We start from the raw sequence: 20,212 nt of genomic DNA on the forward strand, positions 1-20,212 counted from the left end.
CAGCAATGTTGTGATCCTTAATCTGGGTGTAGTTACATGGATGTTTGCTTTATAAGTATCCATTCTACCAGACATTTGTTTTACACACTGGTTCAGGATATATTTCACAATCTTAAAGGTTTAAAAAGAGAATCAGTCTTTTGAAAGCAACAGCTGATAGAAGCACAAAACACTTTTTGGTACCAGTGCCACTTTTTGGCCAAAAATGTAGCCCCCACCCCCAAACAGGGATTGGAATTCTCTTCCCAGTGGGTCAGTTGAATAAATATCAATATGAACCTGGAAATGAAGTGGTAACAGGAAAGTAGGTATGAAATGGTATCCAAAAAAATGGTTAAGAAAGAAAGGCAGATCCCTGAGTAAGTACAAGTTAGGTATGGATTTACCATGGAAGGGGATTCCCAGCCACCAAGTACATCAAAGCCAACGAGCACAGGCCACAGCAGCAAGGAAAAATCCCAAACCAGCTCTGAGCATACATTCACATGTTCCATTCTTTTGAGTTGGTTATACAGAACTAGTCCTAACTTTTTTTTCTCATTAAACAGACACATGAGGTTAAAGACAATCTAAAGAGCGCCACATATTATCCCATCTTTATCTCTTGTTGCTACAGAAGAGTGTCAGCTGCAGAAGGTACTGAATTATCTATCCATGGGAGTGATGGTGTAAATGCCACATTCCAACTGCTTTAATCATCATATATTTGCTTGAGTTCTACTTAAAGTGTAGGAAGAAAAGGAAATACTGACTTTAAAACTTACCTAAATCAGTATCAGCAAGCCTTTACAGCAGGCATTATGGCAAGGCTAGCAAAAGAAACAGAGGACAGATGTATGACCTCAAAAGACTGATGAGTCTAGACAGGGAGACACAACAAAAAACACACATGAAAAAACTTAGAATGACTAAAAAGCAAGAGGTGAAGAGCCAAATGATATAGGCTGAACATGCAGCTGATACGTTAGACTTAAGGTAGAAGAAGGCGGGGTCTAATGAGTCTTGAAGGGCAGATGGCATTCTAGAGGAGGAGAATGCACAAAGGCCTCACAATATTATCATGATGAAGACAGCATTTCAGAAGTGTCTTGGGGGAGATCAAAGATGGGAAACAGGGGCTTCCCTGGTGGTGCAGTGGTTGAGAGCCCACCTGCCGATGCAGGGGACATGGGTTCATGCCCCTGTCCGGGAAGGTCCCACATGCCGCGGAGCGGCTGGGCCCGTGAGCCATGGCCGCTGAGCCTGCGTGTCCGGAGCCTGTGCTCCGCAACGGGAGAGGCCACAACAGTGAGAGGCCCGCGTACCGCAAAAAAATAAAAAAAAAAAAAGATGGGAAACAGGAAGGGAATTTTGAGATTAGTAAGCCCACATGCCCAGAGACCAAGGAAATACTATCACATAAGGACAGTAAGGAAACACTGCTTAACACAAATGATGTGATAAATGTCAGAACTGAGACTTGGGTGGAGGATGTGAAAATAGAAAGGAAGGGGTCATTCCTAGAGGAGTTATGGAGAAAAACTATACAAGGGAAAAAAAGTACAGAGAATGATCACACAGCTCCAAAGAACAGAAATTTAGGGACAGGAGAGGATGACATCACCACGGAAAGTCAGTTTGAGAAGAACACATAGTCAATTTTTGGGGTGGTCAGTAAATCAAGAAAACTGTCTGTTCTGACCTTTACACAGAAGTGAAACAACATTATCTTGCCCTACTCTTTAAACGTATTTTCCTAAGAAACAACATTATGAAACAAACTAAACTCCACTGTAAACACAGAGGAAATAATGCTTCTTATATGCAATAATGCCTGCTGAAGAAAATTTGTAACCTATCGTAGAAATCATGTTTAAGAAAGCAGTGAATCTAAAATGGTCATGAACTTAATCTATAAATCACCTAATTGATGTCTGAAAAGTTTTTTTAAATATCAGAAATTTTATAAAGGATGATCAAGAATTTTACATCCACAGAAATGTCTGTTCTCTGTACTATCTGGATAAAGCCAAGCTTGGAAGTAGGGGAATTAGATTACTCCTCCAGACCCCTTCTGTCCCTCTGAGTCAGTCTTACTACTTATTACTCATATTCACTCACCAAGCTGAGACAATTCCATCTTCTTTTTAGACCAAATATAATACTGCAAAAGCCCTTTATAGGCCTGAATAAGGTTGATTAACACTTCCTGAGAAGACGACTTTTCACCGTATCGCCATGTCTCTGCCTGGCTGAGATTTCTGTTCGCATCCTCAAGCATACCATGATGCAGAAGGTATAATGCATGTTGTAAGGAGATCTGCAACAATAAGAAAAAGCCCACCGTCATATAGGTCATTAGATAACCCTTAGACAAAAAGCTCAGTAAATATATGATACATTCAGGCTAAGACCTTGGTAGGACACAAATGTTGGAGCAATATTGTCCTCATTATCAAAAATTTCAATCTAGCAGAAAGACAAATGAAAAATTATCATTATGTAAATGAGAACTAAATTATATAAACTTACAAACAGAAGGCAGTGTGAAAAGAACAGGGACGTTGAAGACAGAGTCTGGGCTCAAATGCTATTTTAAAGCTACATAAACCTGAGTAAGTTACTCTCACCCTTTGTGAGTCTCCTCTTTTATATGGAACAATTATTATTAACCCTTTTGAAGGGCATTAAGGGGATTAAGTGAGATGATATATTTGTATACCACCTAATACCTAGTTTAGCCCATAGCAGACAATAAATTATTCTATACATGTTCTATAAACTCAGAGAAAACATCTTAATAAGGGGTGTTGAAGAATGGCACTGGTTCAAATGGAAAGTGTATGCCTGATACAGAAGCAATAAGAATAATTCCACACAGAAGGGAGGGGCAATATAGGTGTGGTAATCTTAATAAGAGGTACAAACTAATATGTGTAAAATAAGCTACAAGGATACATTGTACAACACAGGGAATATAGCCAATATTTTACAATAACTGTAAATGGAGTATAAGCTTTAAAAATTGTAAATCACTATACTGTACACCTGTAACTTACACAGTATTATACAGCAACTATACTTCAATTAAAAAAAAAGAATAATTACACAAAGAACGAGCAATACAAATAGGGAGGACATTAAGGAGGAGAATGATGGGAAGTACAGTTAATCATCTGAACAGAGTCAGAGTTCAAACCTTCATCTTAAACTACTGTAATAATTTCTCAACTGGTGTCTCTAATCCTGCCCCCGCTACAATCCATCTTCCATGTGACCGCCAAGGAAATCTCATTAGTCATTTGTGTAAAATCCTTCAACAGTTCCCACTGCCTATAGAATAAAAATCTAAGCTCCTTAGAAATGGCACACAGAGTTCAGCTTCCCCTGGCTTCTACCCACATGATTTTTAGAGTAACTAAAGCATTAGACACAGAGCTATTAAACTCTTTATTATCTCCTGCCATGCTAGACTACTCTTTCCCACAGTATGCACTGTGAATACCCACTAGCTTTATCAGACTCATCTCAAGCCTCACTTCCTTTCTTTTCCGACTCCCCTATTCATTCAATCCCAGCCCTTTCCAAAATTCCAGAGAGCTGACCATTTTCCACTTTGTCTTCTCCCTGTACAGTACACTTCTACTATGGCACCCAAAACCATTTATTCCATTTACATGCCTGTCTCCCCCTACTGCAAGAACCATGGCTAGCACATTGTCTGGAAAACAGCAGCAAGTGTTTTTAAAATTGTTAACAGCAAAACATGTTTTATTGCCTATCCTAACTACCACCCTCAGACTCCAGAGTATGAAATAAGGTTCCTCTCAGGTTTCTTTACTTCAACTGAGTAGATTCCATGAGCTTAAAAGGATCTAGCCAATAATTTACTTAAAACTCTACCTTCCCTCCCCAATCAAATGGCTATCCAGTTTCTCCCTGAAAGAAGAAAATGGGAGCACACAACACCAAGGCAGACTCTTCCCTTTTTCCAATTGTTCACTTACAAAATTCTTCCTAAAGTAGAACCATATGCTGCCTCCATTTAGTTTCTACTTGTAATGTATGTGGTCTACCAGAAAATAAGATCATAAGGGAGAACATGGCACATAAGAGAAGCAAAAAATTTTTCCCAAATTAATAAAATCTGAAAAGAATCCTAAACTAGGTAAAATCATTTTTCAAAATTAGAGAGCAGTGGGAATATAAAACGCTACAGCCACTATGGGAAACACTTTGGTGAGTCCTAAAAAAGTTAAACATAGAATTATATGTTCATACATACTTTATATATATATATATATATATATATATATATATATATATATATATATATATATATGTATTTGTATATATGACAAAAAATATGATCCAGCAGTTCTAGTCCTAGGTATATATCCAAAGGAATTGAAAGCAGGAACTCAAACAGATACTTGCACGCCAATGTTCACTGCAGTGTTATTCACAATAGCCAAAAGGTGGAAACAACCAAACAAGAGATGAAAGGATAAACAAAATTTCACAGATACATACAATAGAATATTACATTGTATTGAGCCACAAAAAGGGATAAAGTCTGATACATGCCAACACATGGATAAATCTTGAAAACATTATGCTAAGCGAAACAGCAGAACATAAATGGACATATATTATACAATTCCACTTATATGAAATACCTAGAATAGGCAAATGCATAGACACAGAAAACAGATCGGAGGTTACCAGGGCCTGGGAAGAGGAGGGAATGAGGAGTTATTGCTTAATGGGTACAGAGTTTCTATTTGGGGTGATGAAAAAGTTTTGGAAATACTAGTGAGGGTTACACAACAATGTGAATGTAATTAATGCCACTGAATTACACACTTAAAAATGGTTAGAATACCACATTTTATGTTATACATATTTTACAGCAATTTAAAAATATTTGGAAAATAGGAAAAGTAAAAACAAAAAAACAGAGGGTAAATATTTTAGGCTTTGCAGGCCATATGGTCTCTATCACAACTCTGCCATTGTCCTACTAAAAGCAGCTACTGACAATATGGAGATGAATGGGTGTGGCAATGTTCCAATAAAACTTTGTTTGGAGGCACTGAAAAAAAATTAAAAAGCAAAGCATTTAAAAATTTTTATTGAGAAAGTGCTTTTAGTCTCATATATACCAGAGAGAGGGAGATGTCATAACATTTTGGAGTGTGTCAATTCTTTTGGATAAGGCTTTTATTAAAGGAGAAAGTTCCACCTAAACATTAGAAACATTGAAACATTTTCACACATGGATCAGAAGAGTCAATATTGTGAAAATGTCCTTACTACCTAAAGCAATCTGTAGATTCAATGCAATCCCTATCAAAATACCAATGGCATTTTTTACAAAAATAGAAAAAAATAATCCTACAATTTGTATGGAACACAAAAGACCCTGAATAGCCAAAACAACCTTGAGAAAGAACAAAGCTACAGGTATCACATTTCCTGATTTCAATCTATATTACCAAGCTACAGTAATCAAAACAGGATGGTACTGGCATAAAAACAGACACATCAGACAAGTGAAACAGAACTGGGAGTCCAGAAATAAACCCATCCATATATCGTCAACTAATATTTGACAAGGAAGCCAAGAATACTCAAAGGGCAAAGGACAGTCTCTTCAATGAATGTTGTTGGGAAAACTAGATATTTACATGCAAAAGAATGAAACTGGACCCCTAACTTACACCACTCACAGAAATTAACTCAAAATGGATTAAGGACTTAAAGGTAAGATCTGAAACTATAAAACTCTTAGAAGAAAATAGAGAAAAAAATTCCTTGATATTGGTCTTGGCAATGATTTTTTAGGGTGTGACACCAAAAGCACAAGCAATAAAAGCAAGAATAAACAAGTGGGACTACATCAAACTAAAAAGCTTCTGCACAGCAAAGGAAACCATCAACAAAATGAAAATGCAGCCTACTGAATAGGAGAGAATATTTGCAAATCAAGTATCTGATAAGGGGTTAATACCCAAAATATATAAAGAATTGATACAACTCAATAGCAAACACAACAAAAAACACATTACAATTAAAAATGGGCAGAGGGCTTGAATAGACATTTTTCCAAAGAAGATACACAAATGGCCAACAAGTACATGAAAAGGTGCTCAACATCACTGTCAGGGAAATACAAATCAAAACTACAATGAGACATCACCTCACACCTGTCAGAATGGCTAGCATCAAAAAGACAAGAGGTAACAAGTGTTGGTGAGGATGTGGATAAACAGGAACCTTTGTATACTGCTGGTGTACATTCTCTTCAGGATGTAAAGTGGTCCAGCCACTATGCAGAATGGTATGGAGGTTCCTCAAACAAATTAAAAATAGATCTACCATATGAGTCAGCAATCCACTTTTGCATATATATGCAAAGGTGAAATCACTATCTCGACAAGATATCTGCACTCCCATGTTCACTGCAGCACTATTCACAAAAGCCCAGACATGGAAGCAATCTAAGTGAGCACTGATGGAAGAATGGATAAGGAAAATGTTACACACACACACATACACATACACATACACACACACACACACACACACACGATGGAATATTATTCAGCCACGCAAAAGAATGAAATATTGCCATTTGTGACTACATGGATGGGCTCTGAGGGCATTATGCTTAGTGAAATAAGTCAGACAGAAAATTGTAATATTGTATGATCTCACTTTTATGTGGAATCTACAAACATCCGACCCATAGAAAGGGAGTAAAATGCTGGCCACAGACTGAGGGGTGGAGAAATGGGGAAATGTTGGTCAAAGGACACAAACTTGCAATCATAAGATGAGTAAGTTTGAGGATCTAATGTACAGCATGGTGACTATAGCATTGTTAACTTGAAAACTGCTATGAGGATAGAGCTTTAACATTCTCACCATAACAACAACAACAAAATGGTAGTTATGTGAGGGGATGGAGGCATTAACTAACCTCATTATGGTAAACATTTGGCAATATATCCATGCATCAAATCATCACATTTTACACCTTAAACTTACATGATATATGTCAATTATATCTCAACAAAGCTGGAAACAATTTTTTTCTCAAGTATTCAAACTCCCAATTTGTTTAGCTGTTTCCCTTTTCCAAAAGCATCAATTCTCAGAGATCTCAACTGACTTAAGTAAACATATTAGAATTTGGCCCATCATCGTAATGAAGCACAACTGCCATCTCTGAAGGACTGACTCTGGCAGCCAGAGATACACAAAGAGAAGATACTTTCACTCAGACAACGTGGTAGGCAACAGGAAATGGAAAAGTAAATGGTTCTCACGATGCTGCTTTCTTTCAGCTTCTCTTATTGACCCAGGTGTCTTACCCCGTTTCTCATGCTTTTTACATTACCTACCTCATCACTGAGACAAGCAATTTTTAGAAATGAATGCCACAGATGTAAATTCACAAAACCTATATACTCACCTTCAAGTAATTCATGACACCAATATTTTTCATCCGGTCAGCAAAGGTATTGAAAGTCTCCACACTGCTTTTGGGATGATAATAAAGAATTTCACTTCCAAGCCTCCAAATAATCTGTCAAAACAGAAATTACTAACAAAACTGTAAAATCCTTGCCTTAACCAAGATCTAAGAAAGCTATTTTTTTCTGATTACAGCGTTAAAAAACCACCTATAGTTCCTTTTTCTAGACACCACTACCGTCAACATTTTACTGTACTTTACCCAGTGAAACTAATATTATATCTTATGGGATAAAAATCTTTTCTGCTGATTAAGTGAAAATACCAGGTAACTATAATAGTAGTTAGTAGTCTAAAGAAGGTAAGCAGTTAAGATACATATTGAAAATAACATTTTTAACTAGTATAGCAGGAAGAATATTAATGTCAGAAAACTTGGGTTCTATTAATATTGGCTTCTTCACTGCTCTCAGCCTCATCTTTATTATCTACCAAATGAGAGCTATGGACTAGATGTTTCTTGAGATCCTATCAAGTATCTACAACTATTGACTATATTTAGTCTATATTTAGAGCTCCAATTTAAGAATTTTCATCAGCTATGGACAAATTTTAATAAAAATATTTTCACCCCAGACCACCAAAACTTTGGTGACAGAACTTGGAGCTCTTCTTTTGCATGGTCTATTCTCTTACCCCAATTTAAAGTACTTCAATAATAGTGACTTCAAAGTAAATTTAAGTGGATTTTAAATCAATTCTTTCTCTGAACATACATACTGATTGTTCTGTGTAATCGTAATACTCATCTTCCCAACTCAGAAAACCAAGATTTCATTTACAGAACACCAAATTGCAGTATTTTGATGCTTAAAGAAAATGTGGAGATTATCCTATCACAGTGGTTCTTAAACCTTGTTGTATGTAAGAATTACCTGGGACACCACTTAAAAATAAATATTCTAGGGATTCAGACTTCAGTTCAGTAGAACTGGAGTGCAGCACAGGAATCTATATTTTAAACAAAAGCCCTATGTGATTTAAACAGAGCCCAAACAAGTGTCTGGAAACCACTGATTTAATTCTTTCATTTTGTAAAACAAACTCTGGACCAAAAGAGACTGTAACTTGCCCAATGTTTTACAGATCTATATAACTTTAGTCCATTACTAAACTTTCAATCAATGGTTAAATTTTTTTCTTTAATATTTTTTGTCTCTATTAAATATCTAACTGATGCAATGGTTACTGTAATAGTAAAAGCTACTTGAGATATTCATGTGAAGTTATTTGTGGATAAACTGTCTTTTCCAGAATAAATTTAACAACATATGCCAGGCACTGTTCTAGATCCTTGCCCTTGTGGAATTTACATTCTATTGTAGAGAGACTGACAATAACCAAGAAATATAATAATTAAATTGGCAAGTATTATGCGAAAAGAATGAAGCAGGATAAAGGGATCAGGAGTGCCAGCTGGAAAGTGAAGGGGGTTGGTGTGCAGTTGCAATTTTATTTTATTTATTTATTTATTTATGGCTGCGTTGGGTCTTCGTTCCTGCGCACAGGCTTTCTCTAGTTGCGGTGAGCGGTGGCTCTCTTCATTGTGGTGCGCAGGCTTCTCATTGCGGTGGCTTCTCTTGTTGCGGAGCACGGGCTCTAGGCACGCGAGTTTCAGTAGTCGTGGTTCGCGGGCTCTGGAGCACAGGCTCAGTAGTTGTGGCACATGGGCTTGCTCCACGGCATGTGGGATCTTCCCGGACCAGGACTCGAACCCGTGTCCCCAGCATTGGCAGGTGGATTCTTAACCACTGCACCACCAGGGAAGCCCCAGTTACAATTTTAAATAGTCAAGGTAGGGCCCACTGAAGGTGTGACTTGAAGGAGGGTGACCACAGTGATATCTGAAGAAAGACCTTCCTAGGTAAAAGAAATAGCAAAGGCGAAGGCAATCAGGAAGGAGTATGGTTGTTCAAGGAAGAGCAAGGAGGCCAGTGAGGTTGGAGAAGGAAAAGCAAGTTGGACAGTAATAGGAGAGGAGGTCAAAGGGGGAAAGGGAGTGGGCAGAGCACAGAGAACTTGCAGGCAATCAGAAGGGCTCTGGTTCTTACTCTGAGTGAAATGGGAAGACACTGCAGTGTTTTCAGCAGAGGAGTGACATGATTTGACTTATGTTTTAAAAGGACTATGCTGGGCTTCCCTGGTGGCGCAGTGGTTGAGAGTCCGCCTGCCGATGCAGGGGACACGGGTTCATGCTCCGGTCTGGGAAGATCCCACATGCCGCGGAGCGGCTGGGCCTGTGAGCCATGGCTGCTGAGCCTGTGCGTCCGGAGCCTGTGCTCCGCAACGGGAGCGGCCGCAACAGTGAGAGGCCCGCGTACCGCAAAAAAAAAAAAAAAAGGACTATGCTGCATCATTAATCATTAGGAAAATGCCAACCAAAGCTACAATGAGATACCACTTCACAACCACTAGGATGGCTAAAATCAAGAAGACAGACAATAATATGGTTGGCAAGGATGTAGGGATGTTGGGACCCTCGTGTATGGCTGGTGGGAACGTAAAATGGTGCAGTCACTCTGGAAAACAGTCTAGTGGTTCCTTAAGAGGTTACATGTATTTTATGCCCCAGAAATGCCACTCCTAGGTATACACCCAAGAGAAATTAAAACAAACATCCATACAAAAACTTGTACATAAAAAAAAAATCTTGTACATAAATGTTCAAAGCAGCAGTATTCATAGTAACCAAAAGTGGAAACTACCCAAATGTCTAAAAACTGATGAATTGATACATAAAATGAGATAAAGCCATAAACTGGAATATTATTTTGCAATAAAAAGAAATGATGTACTAATATGCTACAATATGGAAAGGCTTGAAAACATTACGTTCAGTGAAAGAATTCATTCACAAAAAGCCATATGCTGTATGATTCCATTTATATGAAATGTCCAGAATAGAAAGTAGATAAGTGGTTGCCAGGGGCTGGGGGTTGGAAAGGAGCAACTACAAGTGGGTACAGGGTATCTTCTGGGCAAGACAAAAACTGTTCTAAATTTAGATTGCCGTAATGGTTGCACATCTCTGTGCAGTTGAACTGAACTGTTCAATTTAAATGGGCAAGTTGTATGGTGTGTTAATATATCTCAATAAAACCAGTTGTTTTTTTTTTAAAAAAGGATCAGTCTGGTTATGCTTAAAATAGACTGCGGGGGTGGGGGAGGGCAAGAAGTCATCTAAGTGAGGTGAGAGGGACTTGAGGCCAGGCACAGCAATGGAGGAGGTGAGAAGTACTCAGAATGCAGGGAGCGTGCTTTCAAAGTAGAGCTAACAGGGTTTTCTGATGGTTTGGATATGGGGTATAAAAGAAAAAACACCCCAGAGTTTGGCCCTCGCAATTAGATACATAAAGGAAATGTCATCTGAGATGAGGAAAATTCGGCTGGACGGGGAATATCAGAAGAGCTAGTTTAGATATGTTACTATGATATGACATACCATACTAGCTGATATTAGACATCAAGAGGTGACGTTGAGTAGACAGTTGGATACAGAAATCTGGACTTGAAGAGAGATGTCAGGACCCCAGATACACAATTGGGGATCGCCAGCATGCAGACTGAATGTAAGGCTATGAAACTGAATGAGATCGTCAAGAGTGAGTTCAGATAACGATAACAACTAAGGGTTAGAGTTCGTGGGTAGTCCCACGTCAGAAAGCAAAGGAGAAGAGGAGCAATCAGAAAAGGAGACTGAGGAATGGCCAGTGAGGTAGGAGAAAAAACTGAGAGTATCACATCCTGGAAGCCAGACAAAGAAGCTATGTCACACAGGAGGGAATGATCTACTATGTTTAATATTGCTGACAGATCAAGTTAGATGAGCACTGAGAATCTGCCGCTGGATTCAGCAACATGGAGGTCACTGTTGACCTTGACAAAGCAACTTGGTAAAAATGGTGATGGCTGGTGGGTAGTCTAACTGGAAAGGGTTTGGAATGGACGGGTACACACAACTCTCTCAAGGAGTTTTGCTGAAAGGCAGAATGGAGAAATGGGGCACAGCCTGTGGAAGAAGTAGGGGTCAAGAGATGATGCTAAATGGGAGAAATAACAACATGTTTGCTTGAAGATGGGGAACGTCCTACAGAAAGGGGAAAATAAGGACAAAGGGAAAGAATTATTTAAATGAATGAGTATTGGGGAATCTGAAAATTCAGATTTAAAACTATTTTTGTCTCCTTTAAAATAATAGGAAAAAGAAGTGTGCAAAAAAACGTCCTCATACAAACTCTCTACCCAAAACCACTTTTAGTAGCTTTTAGTAAAATCAATCAATAGCAAAAGCTATTCTGGGTGAAGTTCAAAAGGCAGAAAACTCCCAGGATTCTGTCCTATCTTCCAGCAGACTCAGACCTTACTTACCTCTGGTGCAATCTGTCTCTTGTTGCTATCTGAATCTTCCAAGATCTGAAAGTAACTGTGCATGTATTCTGCAGCTCGCTGCCACTGGTGCTTCAGCAGAGCTTCTTGGATAAGACTTAAACAAGCACTTGTTGTCTGAGCAAAATCCTTCTCCTGTTTTCCTCCAGTCGCTATCAGGGTTAAAGAGGAGAGTCTTGACCCACAGTGACCCCAAATCAACAATTCAAGAAACATTTCTGATAAGCATAGTTTTAACAAGTAGAGCAGTAGGTATTACTTAACCCAACCCATCCCCAATTCCAAAGCTGGTTCCATTTGAAACAAACTCTTCCACCCATTTTAACTAGTTTTAGCAAATGAAAAAAATGTCTAATTAGAAGATGTCTAATTTGACATTCTTGGGCTACCGAGATCACCAGATCCTTCAAATCTGATTCAACTGTCCTTTCATCCTTGCACTAAACAATCTGGGAAGAATCTCTTAAAGAGGGCCCCAAAAGCACAGTCCCAAGTATTTAGAATGGGTAAAAATCATCAGGGTCATCCTAGGAAAGTATGGTCTTTTTTACCTACCTATGTTCTGAAAACACCAAGAGGTGCACTTTTATTTTTTAAGGACTGAGTTCCCAGTAACTCAATGATGTAAATGCAAATGAGATTATAATAACTGTAGACATTGGCATTTATATCTCTAAAGTACTGACAATCCTCTTGTTAAGAATATTTGTGCTTAGTTACAACCCCGGTTATGAGTAACAGGTGGCATATTGCCACCTCTTCTCTTCCCACGCTACTAAAGACGCGTACAGGCCAGCAGTCTTCCATTTGGGGTACCCTCACCCCTGGGAGTACACAGAGACTAATAAGTACCATGCAAAGATAGTTTTACAGCAATCAACTTGCAGATCTTCAACTTTCTCACATACTCTTTCCTAAAGTTGATCTCCTAGGAAACTGCCGATACACAAGGCTTCATGATCAAAATCATTATATTTTACCTTAAGGTGAAAATACAGGTGTTGAGTGTTGAGAAAGTGAACGACTCTAACACATCCATTTGCAAGTCAGGTGATTTTTAATTCTTTGCTTATCAAAACTGTAGGAGAACCTAATAATTTTTTATTTTAGATCACTATGTAATTTTTTCATAGATAATTCAGAAGGAATCCAAAGACCTGATACATTGCTATAATTAAACTCCATTCATTGCCAGCTAGTTACTTATGTGACTAAACTTTCTCAGAATTTCCACCAATTAAAACAAAATACGGTAGAATTGAAGCTAAATCTTTTCTCATTCTAGGAATACGTAATATTCATCCACAGATATAAGAACTGGAAAAAAGTGATAACCTTACCCATTTTATTGAGATAAATAAGCAATAAAAATTTACCTTTAATACTTAAAATTTAACAAAACTTGTAACACTACTTATGTTATTTTGATTAGGTGGGTACAAAAATCAATTACAATGATTTCTCAATCCAGAAGAGATTTTAATACTTAAAACCTTACAGGATATTAGCAAAAATTAATTAAATGTAGATACATACTTTATGGCAAGAATAAAAGTATAAAAGAAAAAGGAACGATATAAAATTTCCATCTATTAAAAGCTTTTTCATAAATACTAAATGGATGATAAAGGTATCACATCCCTATATTATTTAGATTCCACCAAATTATTTTTTATTTTTTAAGTCACATGATAATTTCATTTAAAAGTGCCAATATATGCCGAAAATTATGCCTTTTGCAACTCTCAAACTTATACAAGTTTTAGACGGCACCTTAAAACTGTGCAAGATAGTACCTAATTCTTCAGGGGAAAAAAAAGTAGAATACTATATCTCTCTTTTTTTTTTTCCCCTTAAATATTTATTTATTTATTTATTTGGCTGTACCGGGTCTTAGTAGTGGCATGCGGCATCTTCATTGCAGCACGCAGGATCTTCAGTTGCTGTGTGCCAGATCTTTTAGTTGCCGCATGCAGGATCTAATTCCCTGACCAGGGATCAAACCAGGGGCCCCTGCACTGGGAGCACAGAGTCTTAACGGCTGGACCACCAGGGAAGTCCCAAAGACTATTTCTCTTGACCAGTGCTTTTCAAGCTTTTTAAATGTACATACAAATCACCTGGGGATCCTGATGTAGTCTTAGTATCCCCAGGGAGCTTATTAGAGATGCAGAATACTATGTCCCACCCACCTCTCTGAATTAGAAGCTGCATTTAACAGGATCTACACCCAAACTCCCAGTATCAGCAGCAACACCAGGCAGCTAGGCCAAGAAAGTGACAAAATACCTCTTCCCTAAAACCTTGGTTATTCACCTAAAGGAAAACTGATCTCAGGCCGGACTCCCTTCTACCTCTCAAGTTTTCACAGCTCAAACTGGAAATCAACTTTAGACTAGGATACATAAATCCTTGGAAAATTCCCCTCCTGTCTTCCAACTGAGCCTAATTACCTCAGGAGTAGCTCTCATTTCACCCTTTGTGAGCAAAAGATAATCTTATTTGTTGCTGATAAACTTTAAGAATAACTGTCAAGGAAAACAAATTTGATGGAATGAGGTACAATAAAGAACCAGTGCCATCAACCTAATTTCTAATTTCCTTGAAATAACCTGGAAACTTGTCAGCCTGTCAACAAATATTTTTTGAGCACTACCATAGCCAAGCATTATTCTAAGTGCTCAACATACAGCTTTATTCCAGATTGGTGCCCACCTTCAAAGTTTTTATTCTAGGGGACACACCCTTCAAAAGGCCAAAAGAAATTTAAGAGAATAAAATATAAATAATTGTTAGGCAATTGTGTTTTCCTGTTATGGTTAATTACCACTACAATGTCAATATTACCTGCAACTATATTCTCATTGCAGACAGGAAGTATTTGGGGTTTAACAGGCTATCTGTAATATATAAAACATGTCTAAGCATGTAAATTCTGGTCTTAAACCTACTTGTTTGTGGACTGACTCAAGCTCTCTATAGAACACTGGTGACAGACACATGCCCAGGTATGCCTTAAAACTAGCAGAAACTTTAGATTACTAGTTCCCTACAAGGGGTGTGGTAGCATCCCCTCTGAAGTACCATTCATTCAAACCTGGCTCAAACCATGTACATTAATTCAGCAAAAATAAAATGAGGAAAGAGGAAGTAAACTATTATTTTTCAACACTCACTATGCATGAGGCTCTATGCTAGGCACTTTACATATATTATCCCTTTTTTCAATATATGAATCTCAATGTAGGCTTTGAGATCAGATAGGCCTGGATTTGACTCCTGATACCGGCATTAAGAATTTTAACTTCTTCTGAAGTTCAGTTCCCTCATCTCTAAAATGCCTAGCACATAGATTTACTGAGGATTAATTTACTGAGATAATTAAATGAGATGGTATTTAGATTAAAAAATAAAGAAATAAGAGCTAAACTCTAGGAGCCAGGGAATCTCAGCCAAGGGGAAAGAAAGCCAGGCTAAGAAAGATATATTTGTGGGCAATTAGAAAAGTGCTGGTTCAAATGTATTCCCAGGACTACACGACCCAACATGCCAACATACAGACAACTGCTTCTTTTATATATTCTGATAAGGAATTTATTCCATAGAAAAACTTGTTTATTTCTACATTAGATGAAAATAGAAGAAAATACTCCTTTCTTGAAATCTATTATAGATCAATTCTATTAGGGCTTATTTCAATGCAATTCAACAGAAACTTCTGGTATGTACTCCTCAGTGGTAGAGATCATATCTTCTTCAACTATGTATCCCCAATATTTAACCAATGCCAGGGATATAATAAATGCTCAGTAAGTATTACTGGGGGGAAAAAAAGTGTATCTATCGTAATACAGACTGTTATTAATTCAAAGGAAAAGAATTCTAAAAGAAAAAAAGAATCTATTTTTATTATTTTTTTTTATTAACAGCCTAAAAAAAAATCCTCATACATTCTTATTTTGAAAGTTGAACCAGCTTGGTTATCCATTTTTGTATCCATATTGAATCTTATCATCTCCTTGCATTAGAGCTGAAATGGTTATATGTTATTTTACTTACCTATGGTTTCTATATGCTTTTGGAGCCAAGGAAAACACATCCCTGTACCAGAGGGCGCACGCGGTTCCCCCTGTTCATCCTCTGTTGTGGGCCTTATCAATTCTTCACTGAAATCACTCATACCTATTCCAGACTGAGAATATCAGTTACTTTTTGTACATCTTAATCCACAGGCTTCTCAGTTATACAGAAAGACAGCCATCTTTTATCTAATAAATATCAATGATCAACAAAATTAATTGTACCCGGTAGTTCCTTTAAAGTAAGAAATGAATTTAATTATGTCAGCAGCAGCCAAAATCAATGACCCATTTAAAAAAAAGACAACTGCAACTACTACTACTATATTTCAAGAAGATACAAAGATAGATAAGATACTAACCTTTTAAGTTAAAAAAAGTCATCTAGGGGAAGAAACATCAAAATAATGTATAATAAAACAGTATGACAAATAATAACAGTAGTAGTTAACATTTATTGGGCCCTATACACCAGGGCTACAAAGTATCTAATTTAATCCTTACAGAAATCCGGAGGTAAGTGGTATTACTTTCTTCCATTTTCATGCTGAAAAAAACTGAAGGGCTCAGTGAAACTATGTAACCTGGCTCAGTGTCACAAAAAGGTGAGGACAATATTCTGGTAACTAGAACATCAAACACACTTGGCATGTACAGAGTTTGGGATGTGCGTGGAGGAGGGGGGCGGAAGGCAGATGGCGGGAAAAGAATCTACAAAAACAGCCTTGTGCCAAGCTGAGTTTGGAGTTAACCTTCCAGATGCTCAGGACCCCTCTCCCTCCTTCCACATATCCAATTGATTATTAGGTCCTGCTGGTACTACCTGCTAGTACTTCTCCTATCTTCTCTCTGCTCCGCAACTCTACACCACTCCCCTGGCTCGGGACACCTTCAAACTGTGTCTGGATTGCTACATTAGCTTTCTAACTATTTACCCTGCCTCAAATTTGGTTTCTCCACATCACAACCCGAATAAACCTTTCAAAATCAAATTCTGGGGCTTCCCTAGTGGCGGAGTGGTTGAGAGTCCGCCTGCCGATGCAGGGGACACGGGTTCGTGCCCCGGTCCGGGAAGATCCCACATGCCGCGGAGCGGCTAGGCCCGTGAGTCATGGCCGCTGAGCCTGCGCGTCCGGAGCCTGTGCTCCGCAACGGGAGAGGCCACAACAGTGAGAGGCCTGCGTGCCGCAAAAAAAAAAAAAAAAAAAAAATCAAATTCTGTGGTTACGAGCACAGAATTTGAAATAACACTTGAGTTTGAACCCGACTCACACGTATTTTAAGGAGTCATTCCAGAAGAAGCTCTCCCTTCCCAAATTCTCAAAGCCTAAACTGGTGTCTTGCAGTTGTCACGGTAACCAAAGCTGCCCCACCCCTCCAGGCTCGCCCTCAGAACTCAAGGTTTCAGAGGATCAGGAGAAAATATGAGGAGAACACAGGTGAATCCTACTACAGCCATTCCCGTTCCACTGTGAACGCAGGCAATGAGGTGGAAGACAACCGCGGGACTTACCTGACTAAAGCCAGAGTTCTTCTGCGACACCAAACTCAGTCTCCAGACTCCGGACGAGCGTGGGCAAACTCTCACGGAGTTAGCGACTTGAGAGCGAAAGTGCAACACCTGACCCCGGCGTTCCGGCGGCGCGCAGGCGCAGCCCCGCCCCTAACTCCCGATTGGGCGCTGGAGGCGCCTCGACCCGGAAGTTACCCGGAAGTGGCCTGTACAGCCTCCTTCCCATTGGATTGGACCCAGGTGTACATCTTAATCTGTCTGAGCGGAAAGAAGTGGGAGACTTTAATTGCAAATGAAGATTAATGCAACGTGAGGTCTGCTGGATGAGGGTAACAGTCCAAATAGCAGAATGTCACTTTGCCCGAGTAGTTCCCCGTACGACGACCTTTCAGTTACTGCTTGGCTTGCTGGCGCGAGCAGCGAGCCTCGGAGGCGCTGCTCGTGGCCCTAACAAGATAAATCTCTGCATAGCCTGTTAATTGCTTCCTTGAAATCTTTTTTCTTTTTCATTAAAGGTTTAGCTTTGAATTTAAATGACCCTGACTGCTTTCCCAAAATTTGGACGAAAATATCTTTTCCTTCTCAGCGGCAGTGGTTCTGTGCACTGGTCTGGAGTCACTTTTCATGAGGAACGTTGACAAACTTATGAAATAAGGGTTGAAAGTAAGATGGTTAAATGTGAAATGAGGGGAAATTGAGGGGTTCTAGGGAAGATGATCCTGGGAAAGCAGAGAGTTGTTGGAACACAATATTTCCAAAATTTGGGGCTTCATCTGTGAAGGAAGAGTCAGACTTTTTTCGTAGCATCAGAGAACGGAACTAGGACTAAGTAGTGAAAGTTAAAGAGAAGCAGCTTTAAAGTCATTACAAGAGTTTTGTTCATAACTAAGGCTGCACAAATAATGGCATGGGCTCCTACAGGAATCTTTTGAGTTTCCCCTGCCCTGAAAGTGAAGCATTTGAGCAGAATCACAATATTGTACAGGTGATTAAAGGGCCTAATGAGAGTTTGTACAAGGATTCCTTAAAATGCTGAAATACTTGATTATATGTTGTCTTCATAAATACTGTGCAGTAGCTATGGGCTTGTGAGAAAAATTCTCCTGCTGCTTTTTGTGTCATAAATCCTTGGTCTCACTCAAGCCCCTGTTCTAACTCCACAGGCAAGGCTGATAAATGACAGTTGTGGACCAAGAGGACACACATAAAATAATATAGCCATACTTTTCTAGTATAAAGGTTTGGTCTGGCTACATTTCTTCCCTTGCTATGAAGTATAATTTCACCAAAGCCAAACTAGAATGGATTTTATCTGGCTAGAAATTCATGCTCCCACAAAAATGGGGAAGATTTTTCCGATTTACCTTAACATTATCAGACAACTGTAGACAACAGTAGACAAAAGACAGAAAGCTAAGAACTAACATTGATATCTTTCTGTGCTCTACCTACCTCTTTCATTTTCCATGGTACAATTCTGATAGAAAATGTGTTGGAGAGAAGAGAGTAAAAAGAAAATGACTATACTACCGAGAGCATAAACAAGATTAAAAAAAAAGAAGTGGCATGACAAAAATGCAAACATAAAACAAAGCAAAGCATACCAAAGACTTCTAGATTCCAATCTAAGCGAAAACATGTTCTAAGGAACAAAAAGATGTTCTTACAATTGCATTGTGCCAAAGAGCAACTTAACATGATGAATTACATTTCTTTTAAAACTGCAAACTCTTATTTAGACAATATTATTCCCACAAACCTTTCAGTTATTCCCGTGAAGCTTTATTAGATTCCCTGCAATCTAATAGTTTCAGACACCAATTAGAAAGATTAGATTCACCTGAAAATTCTCTAGAAAAGATACTTCTTAAATCTCATTAAAATGAACTTCACCAGGTTTTCTCACCTCTGACATGAGACAGTGTCAAGATTTCCAGTCCTAAATGCTCCTCTATAAGGAAGAGACCTTGGCCCAAGACAACTAACAGCTCCTTGACCTCATTCCATAAAATTCATTCTAGCCATAAAAGAAAAATCATTTGTGTAGGTTTTTTGCTGACCTTTAGCTTACAATCTGCAGCAGGGGTCAACAAACTCTTTCTCTAAAGAGACAGTAAATATTTTAGACTCTGTAGGTGATACAGTCTCTCTATCACCACTACTATTTAACTCCTGTTGCCGCACAGAAGCAGTCATAGATAAATGCAAGTGAATGAGAATGTCTGTGTTCTAATAGAACTTTATTTACAAAAACAGGTGGCAGGCTGGATTTGGCCTATTGGCCAGTTTGCCAACAGTTGCTCTAGAGTACCAAGTAATGTTTATGCTCACAACAGATTCGATTAGTATACATACATACATACATAAAATTTTAAAGATACATGATCATATTAGTGATGAGTGTTGTATCCAAAAGATATCTATACTAAAAATAATTACTGGTATCATCATACATCTCGATCATTATGGTAGTCACTGACTATATTGCTTCTCCTGGGTGCTTTAACATACAACTGGTAGCTGTTAATGCCGAGGAGTAACTCCATTCTATTGTGGAGAAACCTGGTTATAAGGGGTAAATGAGATCAGCCATCATGAAGATGATGTATATTTACTTAATTACAATATTTTTTTTACCGCCCTACCTTGCGGCTTGTGGGATCTTAGTTCCCCCACCAGGGATCAATCCCAGGCCACGGCAAGGAAATAGCCA

At 38.5% G+C, this 20,212-nt stretch overlaps 1 protein-coding gene across 1 annotated transcript in view; it reads right to left on the minus strand.

Annotated features, from left to right (window-relative positions):
- Nucleotides 1-17,611, minus strand: part of TAF1A (TATA-box binding protein associated factor, RNA polymerase I subunit A) — a 34,443-nt gene extending 16,832 nt beyond the window's left edge. Inside the window, exons 1-5 of the mRNA XM_029230619.1 lie at nucleotides 17,500-17,611; nucleotides 15,967-16,099; nucleotides 11,890-12,059; nucleotides 7,460-7,573; nucleotides 2,101-2,299 (exon numbers count right to left, since the gene is read on the minus strand). Coding sequence (XP_029086452.1) covers nucleotides 2,101-2,299; nucleotides 7,460-7,573; nucleotides 11,890-12,059; nucleotides 15,967-16,087 — 604 coding nt within the window. The 5' untranslated portion in view covers nucleotides 16,088-16,099; nucleotides 17,500-17,611. The remainder of the gene's footprint in view (nucleotides 1-2,100; nucleotides 2,300-7,459; nucleotides 7,574-11,889; nucleotides 12,060-15,966; nucleotides 16,100-17,499) is intronic.
- Nucleotides 17,612-20,212: the final 2,601 nt, after the last annotated feature.

Source organism: Monodon monoceros, unplaced genomic scaffold (assembly GCF_005190385.1).
Source record: "Monodon monoceros isolate NGI ecotype Baffin Bay Population unplaced genomic scaffold, NGI_Narwhal_1 Super_Scaffold_18, whole genome shotgun sequence".
NCBI classification, from domain to species: domain Eukaryota; kingdom Metazoa; phylum Chordata; class Mammalia; order Artiodactyla; family Monodontidae; genus Monodon; species Monodon monoceros.